At 40.0% G+C, this 19,250-nt stretch overlaps 1 protein-coding gene and 1 pseudogene across 4 annotated transcripts; both read left to right on the top strand.

Moving 5' to 3' along the window:
- Positions 1-3,517: 3,517 nt before the first annotated feature.
- On the top strand, positions 3,518-8,810 carry LOC110487484 (immunoglobulin lambda-1 light chain). 3 transcript variants are annotated; one of them, XM_090197510.1, is made up of 4 exons: positions 3,518-3,634; positions 3,740-4,068; positions 7,331-7,364; positions 8,066-8,810. In XM_090197510.1, exons 1-4 carry the CDS (start codon positions 3,595-3,597, stop codon positions 8,395-8,397), a joined length of 735 nt encoding a protein of 244 aa, XP_090053636.1. In that variant the 5' UTR covers positions 3,518-3,594; the 3' UTR covers positions 8,398-8,810. The 3 variants fall into 3 exon arrangements, with proteins under 3 accessions (XP_090053636.1, XP_090053637.1, XP_090053638.1); XM_090197511.1 differs by lacking the exon at positions 3,740-4,068 and adding an exon at positions 4,927-5,263 and having other exon boundaries at positions 3,539-3,634; positions 7,330-7,364; XM_090197512.1 differs by lacking the exons at positions 3,518-3,634; positions 3,740-4,068 and adding exons at positions 4,717-4,830; positions 4,927-5,254 and having other exon boundaries at positions 7,327-7,364.
- Positions 8,811-14,096: 5,286 nt separating this feature from the next.
- On the top strand, positions 14,097-18,293 carry LOC149978997 (immunoglobulin lambda-1 light chain-like; annotated as a pseudogene). Its single transcript, XR_016486090.1, has 5 exons — positions 14,097-14,230; positions 14,327-14,447; positions 14,602-14,822; positions 16,644-16,680; positions 17,552-18,293. The product of XR_016486090.1 is annotated as an immunoglobulin lambda-1 light chain-like (transcript).
- The last annotated feature ends 957 nt before the right edge of the window (positions 18,294-19,250 follow it).

The following is a 19,250-nucleotide window of genomic DNA, read 5'->3' on the forward strand; positions in this document are numbered from 1 at the left end:
CATTTTGAAGTTTGCATTCAATTACCACTCCCTTTTGCACACAACAAGCTTCCACTCTCCCCGCTGTCACAAGGGGATTCATGGCTTATTTAACAAGAAATCATCAACTCTGTTACTTTATTTGACACTTAATAGGCAGTTGTTATATTACTTTCTATATTTAACCTCTTGAGATGGAAAAACACGTTGTTTATGAAGGCGAATATGTGCTATTTATGACAAAATCGAAGTAATTTTTATCAATTTACACTTTTCAATAGGCACCGAATTGGTGGAACGACCCAGATGCTGGGCGGAGAGAGAAGCATTCAAGTCTTTCAGACTAGACACCGGCCTCTATTTTACCTTAGGATGCAGGAATGACAGGCCAATGTTTAGTTTGAAGCTGCCATTATTACATGGTTTAAACTGTTCTCTAGTATTAACATTGGATGTTGGACTCAGTATCATTTCAGCATTAATGAGAACTATGACCTTGTAAGATTCAACTCAATATTAGGAAGGTGTTCTTAATGTTTTGTACACTCAGTGTAGCGCTGCGATATGCTACATTATGTTTCACATTCTGCATCAGTGATCAGAATAGAGGATGCAGTTCTGTCAACGTCCACCAGAGGAGGACATAGGACCACCAATAATGGCACAAGATATACCTGCACTAAAGCAAGCACAGTGGCGCAAGTCAGACCACTGATTTCAGTCCCATCTAGTCTCGCGGGGCCTTCCTTCTGTCCCACCACAGAAAAAAACGGATAGTTTCATGTCTACTATCTCTAGTTATCAGAGTCATTCACCAGGGACGTGTTCTCGCTCTGACACTGAGTTACAGGCAGTGATGTGTTGCTCCCTTTCTCCCCCAGGACACACCTGCTTCCCCTCCTCTCCTTATTTATAGCTTCATGAAAATGAAGAAGTTATTTTATCTCCTCTCAGAACTGTGTGTGTGTGTGGGGGGGGGGGGGGGTATATGTCTGTGGCACTAATATATGATTCAGTGGAGATAAGAGTGCCTAGTTTAGAACAGTTTAAAGGGCTATGAGAGGGATTATATTTAGTTATTTATTTGACATTTTTCAGATTAGATCTCTTGAGATGCCCCATCTCAACCAAATTAATTATATTAAGCGCCATAGATATTTATTCAAACTATACAAGATACCTGACATCTCGTCTACATTCCATCAGTGTAACCAAACCAGAAACCACCACAGACAGACAGTCTACAGACCCAGTGTCCCCACACAGACCAACAGAACCATGAATAACCTGGGCACCATCAGCCACCTGTCCTCGCTCCCCAACCAAGTGGCCCCCCAAGTTCAAACAGAGTTACTGTTAGGTTCATTGAAAGGATCGGACCAAGGTGCAGCGTGCGTAGAGTTCCACATTCTTTAATAGTGAAACTTACAACAAAAACAACAAAGAATATAACGAACGTGCAGTATTGCAGTGCACAAGGCACCTATAGAAAAACAAGATCCCACACCAGAAAGTGGGAAAAAGGGCTGCCTAAGTATGATTCCCAATCAGAGACAACGATAGACAGCTGCCTCTGATTGGGAACCATACGCGGCCAAAAACAAAGAAATATACAACATAGAATGCCCACCCCAAATCACCACCCTGACTTAATTAACCAAATAGAGAAATAAAACGTCTCTCTAAGGTCAGGGTGTGACAGTACCCCCCCCCCCCAGCCCCCCCCCCCCCCCCCCCCCCCCCCTCGTCTATGGCGATGCCAAGATGGTGAAGCATTGCTGCGTGCCCCCGGACGTGTTCCTCCACCCCTATACCCCGGGGTACCTGCTCCTGCTGACTCCACATGCAGTCGGTGATTCTGTAAGGGTGAGTGCTGGTGGCAGGGAAGTCAGGCACAGGAGATCGAACTTGGTATAAAACGGAGCAGTTTAATAAGTTCTCAAAACTCTGAAAAACAAAATATACAAAATAATACAAGTGGGTACAAAACCCGTCAGAACATATCTTGCACATAGCTTACAAACAAACAATCACAGACAAGGACAATGAGGGGGAACAGAGGGTTAAACGCACAACAGGTAATAAATGGGATTGGAACCAGGTGTGATACAAGACCAGACAAAACCAATGGAAAATGAAAAGAGGATCAGCGATGGCTAGAAGGTCGGTGACTTCGACCGCCGAACGCCGCCCGAACAAGGAGAGGGACCAACTTTGGTGGAAGTCGTGACAGGTAGAGGATATGTGGTGATTAATATAAACATAATGGATTATATAATGGAGGAGGGTAGAGGATATGTAGTGATTAATATAAACATCATGGATTATATAATGGAGGAGGGTAGAGGATATGTAGTGATTAATATAAACATCATGGATTATATAATGGAGGAGGGTAGAGGATATGTGGTGATTAATATAAACATAATGGATTATATAATGGAGGAGGGTAGAGGATATGTGGTGATTAATATAAACATCATGGATTATATAATGGAGGAGGGTAGAGGATATGTGGTGATTAATAAAAACATCATGGATTATATAATGGATCTGATGAGGGTAGAGGATATGTGGTGATTAATATAAACATAATGGATTATATAATGGAGGAGGGTAGAGGATATGTGGTGATTAATATAAACATAATGGATTATATAATGGAGGAGGGTAGAGGATATGTGGTGATTAATATAAACATAATGGATTATATAATGGAGGAGGGTAGAGGATATGTGGTGATTAATAAAAACATCATGGATTATATAATGGAGGAGGGTAGAGGATATGTGGTGATTAATATAAACATAATGGATTATATAATGGAGGAGGGTAGAGGATATGTAGTGATTAATATAAACATCATGGATTATATAATGGAGGAGGGTAGAGGATATGTAGTGATTAATATAAACATCATGGATTATATAATGGAGGAGGGTAGAGGATATGTGGTGATTAATATAAACATCATGGATTATATAATGGAGGATATAAACATCATGGATTATATAATGGAGGATATAAACATCATGGATTATATAATGGAGGAGGGTAGAGGATATGTGGTGATTAATATAAACATCATGGATTATATAATGGAGGAGGGTAGAGGATATGTAGTGATTAATATCAACATCATGGATTATATAATGGAGGAGGGTAAAGGATATGTGGTGATTAATATAAACATCATGGATTATATAATGGAGGAGGGTAGAGGATATGTAGTGATTAATATAAACATCATGGATTATATAATGGAGCTGTGATGAGGGTAGGGGTAGAGAATGGTGCAGAGTCAAAAGCAGAACAAATAGATTTGAATTAGTTTATCATACAGGCCCTTTACTTAAATAGTTGGGACACATTTACAGTGACTTGTAGGTCAGTGTGTTTACAGTAAAGATCAATAATTATAATAGTATTATTAGAATTGTGGAAGTCTGTTAACCCCCAGACATGTCAATCAACTATGAGAGTAGCTAGTGATTGTAGAGGCCCCTCCCTCTGGTCCCTTATAGGTGGGTCCTGCAGCCTCTCCTCTCCTCACATTCCAACCCTGCTCATCTCTCAGCTGGACAGTAAGGGCCGTTCACACCACACACTGACGACATGCTGGGGACACTCTGCACTCTCATCACTGCTCTAACATGTAAGGATTTGCTGTTCGTTCATTCTGATTCTAAAGAATTCAAAATAAGTTTTACATTCATGTATGATTTATTGTCTTAATAAATGGTGTGTTTCATTCCCACAGATGTCAGTTGCCAGAAAGCAGTGACACAGACACCTTCAGTACTGACTGTCAGTACAAAGGGGACTGCTACTTTTCACTGTGACATCAACAAAGATGAAGGCAACTATGTAATCTGGTATAAACAGGTTCCAGGAGGAGCTCCTCAGTATGTGTTAAGGTTTTACCGTACTCACTCCTCTCCTAATGAATATGGTTCTGGTTTCTCCTCTGATCGTTTCACATCTAAAGCCACATCTGATAAAGATTATCAGTTTATAATCAGTAATGTGGAAGAGACAGACTCAGCAGTGTATTACTGTCAGACTCAGAATGACTCTCCTTATGCGCAAGTATCACAGTGATATACACCATGACAAAAACCTCCTCACCAAACACACTCACTTCTGCTTTCAGATGTTCTGAATATAGACACTAACTGAATGTCAAGTCATCCTGAACCAGTGTGTCTGCAGGAGGAGAACATTCCATGCTTGTGTTTTACACAAAACCATTCACACATTTAGTAGAATGTTGTCATTAACAATTACACCTAGTTGTCACAAAGCATGAATGATAAAGTGATATTCCAGGAGGTTCAGTCCTAACAGAAGACTCCATGTATCAGATAACCTCCATGATAGTCAGTCCCCTGGTTTACAGTAGAGACATATTACATCAACAGGCATTTAGTGATGTACTGTTAGTTCAGAACCCCACCATCAGGTCTAGATTATATTATTATAATGTTAAAATCTTTATTCTGACATGCTGATTCTAACACAACTCACATGAAACTAAAACAGATATTTCAGTGTAACCAAAATGATCCCATATGGTTTTTGTAAGTCCAATCTAATATATTTATTTGCAAGTTTAATAGTTACAGTCATTTACATTAATCAGGAGTCCATCTTCTCAGAAGCTGATAGGCTGAGATGTAGAGGCCCCTCCCTCTGGTCCTCCCTGTCTGTCTCCTTATAGGTGGGTCAGGCAGCCTCTCCTCTCCTCACACTCCAACCCTGCTCATCTCTCAGCTGGACAGTAAGGGCCGTTGACACCACACACTGACAACATGCTGGGGACACTCTGCACTCTCTTCACTGCTCTAACATGTAAGGAGTCTGACTTCCTGGAGGTTTTACTTCCTGGTTTATTAATAATGAGTCTGTATGTTTCTCTTTACTACATGTCATCTTCTTATTTCCCAGGTGTCAGTGGTGTGACTGTGGTGACACAGAAGCCTCCTGTTGTGACAGTGAGGAAAGGGGAGACAGCAACTGTGGACTGTAACCTGGGGACTGTTGAGAATAGTGCTGCTCGTTGGTATAAACAGGTTCCAGGAGGAGTTCCTCAGTATGTGATAAGGTTCTACCATGGTAATAGTGCTCCTACCTATGGTTCTGGTTTCTCCTCTCCTAAATTCACATCTAATCATCAGTCTAAATCAGATTATCGTTTGATTATTAACACTGTGGAGGAGACAGACTCAGCAGTGTATTACTGTAATACATGGGACAGCTCTGATGAAGTGCACGTATCACAGTGATATACACCATGACAAAAACCTCCTCCCCAAACACACTCACTTCTGCTTTCAGATGTTCTGAATATAGACACTAACTGAATGTCAAGTCATCCTGAACCAGTGTGTCTGCAGGAGGAGAACATTCCATGCTTGTGTTTAACACAAAACCCTTCACACATTTAGTAGAATGTTGTCATTAACAATTACACCTAGTTGTCACAAAGCATGAATGATAAAGTGATATTCCAGAAGGTTCAGTCCTAACAGAAGACTCCATGTATCAGATAACCTCCATGATAGTCAGTCCCCTGGTTTACAGTAGAGACATATTACATCAACAGGCATTTAGTGATGTACTGTTAGTTCAGAACCCCACCATCAGGTCCAGATTATATTATCATTATGTTATTATTATACATATTATGACATGCTGATTTTAAGGAAACTTACCAACATAACTTACCAATGTAACTTACCAACATAACTTACCAACATAACTTACCAACAAACTTACCAACATAACTTACCAACATTACTTACCAACATAACTTACTAACATAACTCACATGAAACTAATTACTGCTCTTTTCAGTGTAACCAAAATTATTCAATTTGGTTTTTGTTAGTCCAAATATAAACATTGATATTTTTGATAGTTTAGTAGTTAAAGTAATTTAAATTATTCAGAAAAGTGTGTTCTCGGAAGCTGATAGGCTGAGATATAGAGACACCTCCCTCTGGTCCTCCCTGTCTGTCTCCTTATAGGTGGGTCCTGCAGCCTCTCCTCTCCTCACACTCCAACCCTGCTCCTCTCTCAGCTGGACAGTAAGGGCCGTTCACACCACACACTGACAACATGCTGGGGACACTCTGCACTCTCATCACTGCTCTAGCATGTAAGGAGTCTGACTTCCTGGAGGTTTTACTTCCTGTTTTATTAATAATGAGTCTGTATGTTTGTCTTTACTACATGTCATATTCTTATTTCCCAGGTGTCAGTGGTGTGACTGTGGTGACACAGAAGCCTCCTGTTGTGACAGTGAGGAAAGGAGACACGGACTAACAAAAACCATATGGGATCATTTTGGTTACACTTAAAACCGCAGTATTTAGTTTCATGTGAGTTATGTTAGAATCAGCATGTCATAATATAGATAATAACATTATAATATAATCTGGACCTGATAGTGGGGTTCTGAACTAACAGTACATCACTAAATGCCTGTTGATGTAATATGTCTCTACTGTAAACCAGGGGACTGACTATCATGGAGGTTATCTGATACATGGAGTCTTCTGTTAGGACTGAACTTTCTGGAATATCACTTTATCATTCATGCTTTGTGACAACTAGGTGTAATTGTTAATGACAACATTCTAGTAAATGTGTGAAGGGTTTTGTGTAAAACACAAGCATTGAATGTTCTCCTCCTGCAGACACACTGGTTCAGGATGACTTGACATTCAGTTAGTGTCTATATTCAGAACAGTTCCTGTCCTCTCAGTAGAGAGAGTGAAGCTCTGTCTGAATGGGATGGTTCAGTTCCTGTCCTCTCAGTAGAGAGAGTGAAGCTCTGTCTGAATGGGATGTTTCAGTTCCTGTCCTCTCAGTAGAGAGAGTGAAGCTCTGTCTGAATGGGATGTTTCAGTTCCTGTCCTCTCAGTAGAGAGAGTGAAGCTCTGTCTGAATGGGATGTTTCAGTTGCTGTCCTCTCAGTAGAGAGAGTGAAGCTCTGTCTGAATGGGATGGTTCAGTTCCAGTTCTCTCAGTAGAGAGAGTGAAGCTCTGTCTGAATGGGAGGTTTCAGTTGCTGTCCTCTCAGTAGAGAGAGTGAAGCTCTGTCTGAATGGGATGTTTCAGTTGCTGTCCTCTCAGTAGAGAAAGTGAAGCTCTGTCTGAATGGGATGTTTCAGTTCCTGTCCTCTCAGTAGAGAGAGTGAAGCTCTGTCTGAATGGGATGTTTCAGTTGCTGTCCTCTCAGTAGAGAGAGTGAAGCTCTGTCTGAATGGGATGTTTCAGTTCCTGTCCTCCCAGTAGAGAGAGAGGAGGTTATTGTACGGCTGTGTAAACAAACTGAATCACTGTGGTATTCGGACAAGGAACCAAGCTCATTGTTACTGGTGAGTACCCTTCTAATGTTTTAATCTACAGAATAGGTTTTGTTTCTAATATACTTCTGGTCAGATATATATATATATATTTTTAAATATTTATTTAATAAAATGTCATTTATATTCACTGATTTAATATTTTGCACCTGCTTTAATCCTGTCTCGTATGTTGTTTGTAAATGACTTATGAAACAGTTTGATGACAGTGTTAATGTCTCTGGCTGGTCTGCTCTGTTCATGTTTTATCATTCTCATCTTGTGTTTCTGTTGTCTATATAACTCAATGTAAAGGAGATCTTTCATCTTCAGAAATGTTATCCAGCTCAATATCTTAGACAAATATTTATATATTCTTTTTAAATCCCATTTGATTGTGAATTATTTGTATTTTACATTTAAAATGTCCACATTTCGTTCATCTTTTAGCCTTTTAGTCTTCCAGAACGGTGATGTAATGTATTAATAAATTGCTCTGTCTCTCATTTTAACACCTTAACACTGTACGATTCCTTCTATCATTGTAAACATCATGAAGAGCAGTTCTCCATTTAATTGCTCTTAACGCAGGGTGTTTTGGTAATGATACCAACATGTACTGAAATATAAACTGGTATCCATTGTGTTTTGGTAATGATACCAACATGTACTGAAATATAAACTGGTATCCAAAGTGTTTTGTTCTCATCCCATCCGTTGACTACTTTCTACAGATGGAGATCTGGCTACACCTGCTGTGACTCTGTTCCCTCCATCCACTGAAGACCTCAAGTCCAGCAGAGCAACACTGGTGTGTCTGACTAGTGAACTGTCTCAGAGATCCAAGGGGTTGGCAGATGTCAGCTGGATGTCTAGCGGTGAATCAGTGACAGAAGATGTTTCTACCAGCCCTGCTGAGCAGCAACCAGACAACACCTTCAGGATCAGCAGCTATCTGACCATTCAGACTGCAGACTGGGACAAGGACGTGGTGTTCACATGTAAAGTGTCGTTGGGGTCAACATTCTCTGAGAAAGAGATCAGAAAGACTAGTTGCAGTCTGTAAATCAATAGTTTCAGACAATCAATACAACTGGTAGTTTGTTAATGCTTCAGAATGAGTGCAGCTGTTATTTCATTAGAACTGTTAAGTGATGTGTTGATCTTTGCTGTTAAATATAGAAGTTAAAATCCTAACAACATGGATGGTATTGGGCTGAAGTCTGAATGCAGCAGTGAATAGTATGACAATAACCAATGTAATGTCAAATAGTTGTTGAGGGTTGTTTCTCATCACAAGTTACTATTGATGCATTCACTGTACCAGCATCATGTTCTCTAGAACATAACATCTGAAACACTGTCATGATGACTAGATCTCTCTACTATTGTGAAATGAGTTGAATTACTAATGATTAATAGAGGAATAGTTAGAGCTTTGCTGTATTGTGGATATTCAATAAAGAACATTCTAAAGAACAAGTGTTTGTATTAGAGCATGTTGATGAACATCAGTGTTAGCAGCTCTACATGATTGAATCTGGATAATGACTGTTTAAATTGAACCAAGACAGAGGAGCACCGAATCCTTACCAGGTTTATTATCATAACAAGGATTCTGACCAACCAGAGATGACCTAACAGTTGACTGTAGCCTTACATTGAAGAGCCTGTTATTATGATGGAAATGTAGGCAGAACTGTTCACAGCACTGAATGAGGTGGAATCTGGAAACTGTTGAACCAAGATGGAGGAGGATGGAGGGATGTGGAACCAGGGACCCTTGGAGACACTGAGGAGGGAGAGAAAGTTACAGAATTTAGGCTGAGAGAAAGAGAAGCAACCAGGTATTGTCACGGTTCCCTCCAGAACTGTTGATTAACCACACCTGGTGCCCATTTCCCAATGATTAGTAATTGTATGTTTGCCCTTTGGTTCACCATTGGCTGTCAATTATTGTTACAATGTCTGTTGGTTCGTGTGAGGAGCTGTGCTGTGTAGTTTTGGCTTCTGTGCGTGTATTGTGCAGATTACGGGTGTCATCCCGTGTGGTATCATTGTGCGCCTGTGTATTTATTCTAAGTGCTCCTCGCTCTTTTGTTAGGTTTTCAACCCTGGGTTTTGTATAGGTGTTTGTTAGGGTTTCAACCCTGGGTTTTGTATAGGTGTTTGTTAGGGTTTCTACCCTGGGTTTTGTATAGGTGTTTGTTAGGGTTTCAACCCTGGGTTTTGTATAGGTGTTTGTTAGGGTTTCTACCCTGGGTTTTGTATAGGTGTTTGTTAGGGTTTCTACCCTGGGTTTTGTATAGGTGTTTGTTAGGGTTTCAACCCTGGGTTTTGTATAGGTGTTTGTTAGGGTTTCTACCCTGGGTTTTGTATAGGTGTTTGTTAGGGTTTCAACCCTGGGTGTTTGTTAGGGTTTCTACCCTGGGTTTTGTATAGGTGTTTGTTTGGTCTTCGTCCCCGTGCCTGTACATGGCACGCTGTAATTTGGGTAGGAATTTTAAAAACTATTACACATTCCTGCACCTGTCTCCCAATCCCTTTATACCAATGTGACAGGTATATCAGACTAGAACCCCGGCCTCCAGGTCAATGTTTAGAGAGTTTGAAGCTGTCATTATTACATGGTATAAACTGTTCTCTAGTATTAACATTGGATGTTGGACTCAGTATCATTTCAGCATTAATTACAACTGTATAGGTCTGACCTTCTCTTCGTCTCCCACTGACATCAACCCATGACTAAGTAAACACTCAGTGAGGTCCTTAATCTACTTCCCCAGAGTCAGATGAAGATCGAACAATGACTGGAAGTCTATGGGAAACGCTAGTTAACATTGACCGACTAAACTAACTCTAACTTCCTTCAAACTGGACACAGAGACAAACAAATGGTATGAACAAGTCCATCTGACTCTGGGGAAGTATATAAAGGGCCTCATTGCCAACATTCTGAAGTATCCTCTTAAGTGGAAGTTAGGATTGGTCCAACATATAGAGTCATGTCATGCTGTGTTTCACATTCTGTGTTTCACATTCTGCATCAGTGATCAGAATAGAAGCTCCAGGTCCGTCAACGTACAGCAGAGGAGGACGTAGGACCACCAATAATGACTGAGGAAAGATCTACATGTACTTTACAACAGGAACAGCTGTCTGTAGACCACTGGTTTCAGTCCCACCCAAAGACCAGCTGGTGGTTTCATATCTACTATCTCTAGTTATCAGAGTCACTCACCAGGGTCGTGTTCTAGATCTGACACTGAGTTACAGACAGTGATGTGATGCTCCCTTTCTCCCCCAGGACACACCTGCTTCCCCTGCTTCCTCCCCTCCTCCTCTCCTTATTTATATCTTCATGTAAATTAAGAGGTTCTTTTTTATCTCCTCTCAGAACTGTATGTTGGGGGAGAAGGGAGAACTGCAGGTGCCCAGAGAAGTAAACTGAAACTGAGGTTGTGTCCCAAATGGCACAATATTCCCTTTATAGTGCACCACTTTTGACAAAGGACAAATGGGCTCCGGTCAAAAGGAGTGCACAATAAAGGCTTCCACAGCCGCTTCGTAGACCTGCTCTGAGCGGGGGACTGAGTAACTTTCTACTTTATCTCTGACCTCCGACCTCTGTGGGGATTCATATTAACGTCATGGATTATGTAATGGAGGAGGGTAGAGGATATGTAGTGATTAATATAAACATCATGGATTATATAATGGAGGATATAAACATCATGGATTATATAATGGAGGAGTGTAGAGGATATGTAGTGATTAATATAAACATCATGGATTATATAACGGAGGATATAAACATCATGGATTATATAATGGAGGAGGGTAGAGGATATGTAGTGATTAATATAAACATCATGGATTATATAATGGAGGAGGGTAGAGGATATGTAGTGATTAATATAAACATCATGGATTATATAATGGAGGAGGGTAGAGGATATGTGGTGATTAATATAAACATCATGGATTATATAATGGAGGAGGGTAGAGGATATGTGGTGATTAATATAAACATAATGGATTATATAATGGAGGAGGGTAGAGGATATGTGGTGATTAATATAAACATCATGGATTATATAATGGAGGAGGGTAGAGGATATGTGGTGATTAATATAAACATCATGGATTATATAATGGAGGATATAAACATCATGGATTATATAATGGAGGAGGGTAGAGGATATGTAGTGATTAATATAAACATCATGGATTATATAATGGAGCTGTGATGAGGGTAGAGAATGGTGCAGAGTCAAAAGCAGAACAAATAGATTTGAATTAGTTTATCATACAGGCCCTTTAGTTAAATAGTTGGGACACATTTACAGTGACTTGTAGGTCAGTGTGTTTACAGTAAAGATCAATAATTATAATAGTATTATTAGAATTGTGGAAGTCTGTTAACCCCCAGACATGTCAATCAACTATGAGAGTAGCTAGTGATTGTAGAGGCCCCTCCCTCTGGTCCCTTATAGGTGGGTCCTGCAGTCTCTTCTCTCCTCACACTCCAACCCTGCTCCTTTCTCAGCTGGACAGTAAGGGCCGTTCACACCACACACTGACAACATGCTGGGGACACTCTGCACTCTCATCACTGCTCTAACATGTAAGGATTTACTGTTCGTTCATTCTGGTTCTAAAGAATTCAAAAGAAGTTTTACATTCATGTATTATTTATTGTCTTAATAAATGGTGTGTTTCATTCCCACAGATGTCAGTTGCCAGAAAGCAGTGACACAGACACCTTCAGTACTGACTGTCAGTACAAAGGGGACTGCTACTTTTCACTGTGACATTACCAAAGATGAAAAAAAATATGTAATCTGGTATAAACAGGTTCCAGGAGGAGCTCCTCAGTATGTGTTAAGGTTTTACCGTACTCACTCCTCTCCTAATGAATATGGATCTGGTTTCTCTTCTGATCGTTTCACATCTAAAGCCACGTCTGATAAGGATTATCAGTTTATAATCAGTAATGTGGAAGAGACAGACTCAGCAGTGTATTACTGTCAGACTTGGGACAGCTCTGTTAGTGAGATCGTATCACAGTGATATACACCATGACAAAAACCTCCTCACCAAATACACTCACTTCTGCTTTCAGATGTTCTGAATATAGACACTAACTGAATGTCAAGTCATCCTGAACCAGTGTGTCTGCAGGAGGAGAACATTCCATGCTTGTGTTTAACACAAAACCCTTCACACATTTAGTAGAATGTTGTCATCAACAATTACACCTAGTTGTCACAAAGCATGAATGATGAAGTGATATTCCAGAAGGTTCAGTCCTAACAGAAGACTCCATGTATCAGACAACCTCCATGATAGTCAGTCCCCTGGTTTACAGTAGAGACATATTACATCAACAGTCAGTTAGTGATGTACTGTTAGTTCAGAACCCCACTATCAGGTCCAGATTATATTATCATTATGTTGTTATTATACATATTATGACATGCTAATTTTAAGGAAACCTACCAACATAACTTACCAACAACAAACTTACCAACATAACTTACCAACATAACTTACCAACATAACTTACCAACAACAAACTTACCAACATAACTTACCAACAACAAACTTACCAACATAACTTACCAACAACAAACTTACCAACATAACTTACCAACATAACTTACCAACAACAAACTTACCAACATAACTTACCAACAACAAACTTACCAACAACAAACTTACCAACATAACTTACCAACTACAAACTTACCAAAATAACTTACCAACATAACTTACCAACATAACTTACCAACAACAAACTTACCAACATAACTTACCAACATAACTTACCAACAACAAACTTAGCAACATAACTTACCAACAACAAACTTACCAACATAACTTACCAACAACAAACTTACCAACATAACTTACCAACAACAAACTTACCAACATAACTTACCAACAACAAACTTACCAACATAACTTACCAACATAACTTACCAACATAACTTACCAACAACAAACTTAGCAACATAACTTACCAACAACAAACTTACCAACATAACTTACCAACAACAAACTTACCAACATAACTTACCAACAACAAACTTACCAACATAACTTACCAACAACAAACTTACCAACATAACTTACCAACAACAAACTTACCAACATAACTTACCAACAACAAACTTACCAACATAACATGCCAACAACAAACTTACCAACATAACTTACCAACAACAAACTTACCAACATAACTTACCAACAACAAACTTACCAACATAACTTACCAACAACAAACTTACCAACATAACTTACCAACAACAAACTTACCAACATAACTTACCAACAACAAACTTACCAACATAACTTACCAACAACAAACTTACCAACATAACTTGCCAACAACAAACTTACCAACATAACTTACCAACATAACTTACCAACAACAAACTTACCAACATAACTTACCAACAACAAACTTACCAACATAACTTGCCAACAACAAACTTACCAACATAACTTACCAACAACAAACTTACCAACATAACTTACCAACAACAAACTTACCAACATAACTCACATGAAACTAAAACTGATATTTCAGTGTAACCAAAATTATCCCATTTAGTTTTTGTTGGTCCAATTTAAAACATTGATATTTTTGATAGTTTAATAGTTAAAGTAATTTAAATTATTCAGAAAACCGTGTTCTCAGAAGCTGATAGGCTGAGATATAGAGGCACCTCCCTCTGATCCTCCATGTCTGTCTCCTTATAGGTGGGTCCTGCAGCCTCTCCTCTCCTCACACTCCAACCCTGCTCCTCTCTCAGCTGGACAGTAAGGGCCGTTCACACCACACACTGACAACATGCTGGGGACACTCTGCACTCTCATCACTGCTCTAACATGTAAGGAGTCTGACTTCCTGGAGGTTTTACTTCCTGGTTTATTAATAATGAGCCTGTATGTTTCTCTTTACTACATGTCATCTTCTTATTTCCCAGGTGTCAGTGGTGTGACTGTGGTGACACAGAAGCCTCCTGTTGTGACAGTGAGGAAAGGAGAGACGGCCACTATGGACTGTAACCTGGGGACTGTTGATAATAGAGACGGCCACTATGGACTGTAACATGGGGACTGTTGATAATAGAGACGGCCACTAAGGACTGTAACCTGGGAACTGTTGATAATAGAGACGGCCACTAAGGACTGTAACATGGGGACTGTTGATAATAGACACGGCCACTATGGACTGTAACCTGGGAACTGTTGATAATAGTGCTCATTGGTATAAACAGGTTCCAGGTGGAGTTCCTCAGTATGTTTTACAGTGGTACTACTACAATTGGACCTCTGTAAAATATGGTTCTGGTTTCTCCTCTCCCTAAATTCACATCTGATCATCAGTCTATATCAGATTATAGTTTGATTATTAATCATGTGGAGGAGGAAGACTCAGCAGTGTATTACTGTAAAACAAAAGACTACCCTGTTGGCGAGTGGGTATCACAGTGGCATACACTATGACAAAAATCTCCTCCCCAAATACACTCACTTCTGCTTCGTGGTAGAGGGGTGAACTCTAAGAAACAGCAGTTGGTCAGTGATTATTATAACAATATATACATGACACAATGGGAGATCTGGAAATGGAGGAACCATGTCAACAAGATTATAAAACGATTGTGAAAAGAGATTTAGCCATTCTTGACGTAATCATCATCATCATATCATCATCATCATCATCATATACTCATCATCAAGTGAAGACTGCATCATATGGACAGTGCTTTAACTGATGGATTCATAAGGACCAGACACAAACAGCAGAATATGATGCTATTCTATATACTGTTACTTCACAGAGAGAAACTCTAGAAAAGCCTGAGATGTTAGTAGAGAGAGTGAAGCTCTGTCTGAATGGAATGGTTCAGTTCCTGTCCTCTCAGTAGAGAGAGTGAAGCTCTGTCTGAATGGAATGGTTCAGTTACTGTCCTCTCAGTAGAGAGAGTGATGCTCTGTCTGAATGGGAGGTTTCAGTTCCTGTCCTCTCAGTAGAGAGAGTGAAGCTCTGTCTGAATGGAATGGTTCAGTTACTGTCCTCTCAGTAGAGAGAGTGATGCTCTGTCTGAATGGGATGTTTCAGTTCCTGTCCTCTCAGTAGAGAGAGTGAAGCTCTGTCTGAATGGGATGTTTCAGTTCCTGTCCTCTCAGTAGAGAGAGTGATGCTCTGTCTGAATGGGATGTTTCAGTTCCTGTCCTCTCAGTAGAGAGAGTGATGCTCTGTCTGAATGGGATGTTTCAGTTCCTGTCCTCTCAGTAGAGAGAGTGAAGCTCTGTCTGAATGGGATGTTTCAGTTCCTGTCCTCTCAGTCGAGAGAGTGAAGCTCTGTCTGAATGGGATGGTTCAGTTCCAGGCCTCTCAATAGAGAGAGTGATGCTCTGTCTGAATGGGATGTTTCAGTTCCTGTCCTCTCAGTAGAGAGAGTGAAGCTCTGTCTGAATGGGATGTTTCAGTTCCTGTCCTCTCAGTAGAGAGAGTGAAGCTCTGTCTGAATGGGATGGTTCAGTTCCTGTCCTCTCAGTAGTGAGAGTGAAGCTCTGTCTGAATGGGATGGTTCAGTTCCTGTCCTCTCAGTAGTGAGAGTGATGCTCAGTCTGAATGGGATGTTTCAGTTCCTGTCCTCTCAGTAGTGAGAGTGAAGCTCTGTCTGAATGGGATGTTTCAGTTCCTGTCCTCTCAGTAGAGAGTGAAGCTCTGTCTGAATGGGATGTTTCAGTTCCTGTCCTCTCAGTAGTGAGAGTGAAGCTCTATCTTAATGGGATGTTTCAGTTCCTGTCCTCTCAGTAGTGAGAGTGAAGCTCTGTCTGAATGGGATGTTTCAGTTCCTGTCCTCTCAGTAGAGAGAGTGAAGCTCTGTCTGAATGGGATGTTTCAGATTCTGTCCTCTCAGTAGAGAGAGTGAAGCTCTGTCTGAATGGGATGTTTCAGTTTCTGTCCTCTCAGTAGAGAGAGTGAAGCTCTGTCTGAATGGGATGTTTCAGTTCCTGTCCTCTCAGTAGAGAGAGTGAAGCTCTGTCTGAATGGGATGTTTCAGTTCCTGTCCTCTCAGTAGAGAGAGTGAAGCTCTGTCTGAATGGGATGTTTCAGTTTCTGTCCTCTCAGTAGAGAGAGTGAAGCTCTGTCTGGGTGGGATGTTTCAGTTTCTGTCCTCTCAGTAGAGAGAGTGAAGCTCTGTCTGGGTGGGATGTTTCAGTTCCTGTCCTCTCAGTAGAGAGTGAGGAGGTTATTGTACGGCTGTGTAAACAAACTGAATCACTGTGGTATTCGGACAAGGAACCAAGCTCATTGTCACTGGTGAGTTCCCTTATAATGTTTTAATCTACAGAATAGGGTTTGTTTCTAATATACTGTTGGTCAGATATATATATATATATATATATATATATATATATTTTTTTTTTATATTTATTTAATAAAATGTCATTTATATTCACTGATTTAATATTTTGCACCTGCTTTAATCCTGTCTCGTATGTTGTTTGTAAATGACTTATGAAACAGTTTGATGACTGTGTGAATGTCTCTGGTTGGTCTGCTCTGTTCATGTTTTATCATTCTCATCTTGTGTTTCTGTTGTCTGTATAACTCAATGTAAAAGAGATCTTTCATCTCAGTGTTTAATCATGAATATCTTGTGTTTCTGTTGTCTGTATAACTCAATGTAAAAGAGATCTTTCATCTCAGTGTTTAATCATGAATATCTTGTGTTTCTGTTGTCTGTATAACTCAATGTAACGGAGATATTTCATCTCCAGAAATTTTATCCAGCTCAATTTCTGAGACAAATATTTATATATTCTTTTTAAATCCCATTTGATTGTGAATTATTTGTATTTTACATTTAAAATGTCCACATTTCGTTAATCTTTTAGCCTTTTGGTCTTCCAGAACGGTGATGTAATGTATTAATAAATTGCTCTGTCTCTCATTTTAAAACCTTCACACCGTATGATTCCTTCTGTCAGTATCATTGTAAACATCGTGAAGAGCAGTATTTAATTGCTGCATCCGTTTCCTCTTAATGCAGGTTTTTTGGTAATGATACATGTACTGAAATATAAACTGGTATCCATTGTGTTTTGGTAATGATACCAACATGTACTGAAATATAAACTGGTATCCAAAGTGTTTTGTTCTCATCCCATCCGTTGACTACTTTCTACAGATGGAGATCTGGCTACACCTGCTGTGACTCTGTTCCCTCCATCCACTGAAGACCTCAAGTCCAGCAGAGCAACACTGGTGTGTCTGACTAGTGAACTGTCTCAGAGATCCAAGGGGTTGGCAGATGTCAGCTGGATGTCTAGCGGTGAATCAGTGACAGAAGATGTTTCTACCAGCCCTGCTGAGCAGCAACCAGACAACACCTTCAGGATCAGCAGCTATCTGACCATTCAGACTGCAGACTGGGACAAGGACGTGGTGTTCACATGTAAAGTGTCGTTGGGGTCAACATTCTCTGAGAAAGAGATCAGAAAGACTAGTTGCAGTCTGTAAATCAATAGTTTCAGACAATCAATACAACTGGTAGTTTGTTAATGCTTCAGAATGAGTGCAGCTGTTATTTCATTAGAACTGTTAAGTGATGTGTTGATCTTTGCTGTTAAATATAGAAGTTAAAATCCTAACAACATGGATGGTATTGGGCTGAAGTCTGAATGCAGCAGTGAATAGTATGACAATAACCAATGTAATGTCAAATAGTTGTTGAGGGTTGTTTCTCATCACAAGTTACTATTGATGCATTCACTGTACCAGCATCATGTTCTCTAGAACATAACATCTGAAACACTGTCATGATGACTAGATCTCTCTACTATTGTGAAATGAGTTGAATTACTAATGATTAATAGAGGAATAGTTAGAGCTTTGCTGTATTGTGGATATTCAATAAAGAACATTCTAAAGAACAAGTGTTTGTTTTTGAGCATGTTGATGAACATCAGTGTTAGCAGCACTAAATGATTTAATCTGGATAATGACTGTTTAAATTGAACCAAGACAGAGGAGCACCGAATCCTTACCAGGTTAATTATCATAACAAGGATTCTAACCAACCAGAGATGACCTAACAGTTGACTGTCGCCTTACATTGAAGAGCCTGTTATTATGATGGAAATGTAGGCAGAACTGTTCACAGCACTGAATGAGGTGGAATCTGGAAACTGTTGAACCAAGATGGAGGAGGATGGAGGGATGTGGAACCAGGGACCCTTGGAGACACTGAGGAGGGAGAGAAAGTTACAGAATTTAGGCTGAGAGAAAGAGAAGCATCCAGGTATTGTCACAGTTCCCTCCAGAACTGTTGATTAACCACACCTGGTGCCCATTTCCCAATGATTAGTAATTGTATGTTTGCCCTTTGGTTCACCATTGGCTGTCAATTATTGTTACAATGTCTGTTGGTTCGTGTGAGGAGCTGTGCTGTGTAGTTTTGGCTTCTGTGCATGTATTGTGCAGATTACGGGTGTCATCCCGTGTGGTATCATTGAGCGCCTGTGTATTTATTCAAAGTGCTCCTCGCTCTTTTGTTAGGGTTTCCAACCCTGGGTTTTGTATAGGTGTTTGTTAGGGTTTCAACCCTGGGTTTTGTATAGGTGTTTGTTAGGGTTTCAACCCTGGGTTTTGTATAGGTGTTTGTTAGGGTTTCAACCCTGGGTGTTTGTTAGGGTTTCTACCCTGGGTTTTGTATAGGTGTTTGTTAGGGTTTCAACCCTGGGTTTTGTATAGGTGTTTGTTAGGGTTTCTACCCTGGGTTTTGTATAGGTGTTTGTTAGGGTTTCAACCCTGGGTGTTTGTTAGGGTTTCTACCCTGGGTTTTGTATAGGTGTTTGTTTGGTCTTCGTCCCCGTGTCTGTACATGG

This window comes from Oncorhynchus mykiss, chromosome 13 (assembly GCF_057628025.1).
Source record: "Oncorhynchus mykiss isolate SJ-2025 chromosome 13, ASM5762802v1, whole genome shotgun sequence".
Lineage (NCBI taxonomy): Eukaryota > Metazoa > Chordata > Actinopteri > Salmoniformes > Salmonidae > Oncorhynchus > Oncorhynchus mykiss.

Excerpts from the sequence above, each read along its gene's own strand:
- LOC110487484 (XM_090197511.1), top strand. The coding sequence starts at position 3,595 with ATGCTGGGGACACTCTGCACTCTCATCACTGCTCTAACAT. Across the intron at positions 5,264-7,329 it reads GAAGTGCACGTATCACAGTG|GGTATTCGGACAAGGAACCA; the intron begins ATATACACCATG and ends CTGAATCACTGT. Across the intron at positions 7,365-8,065 it reads AACCAAGCTCATTGTTACTG|ATGGAGATCTGGCTACACCT; the intron begins GTGAGTACCCTT and ends TACTTTCTACAG.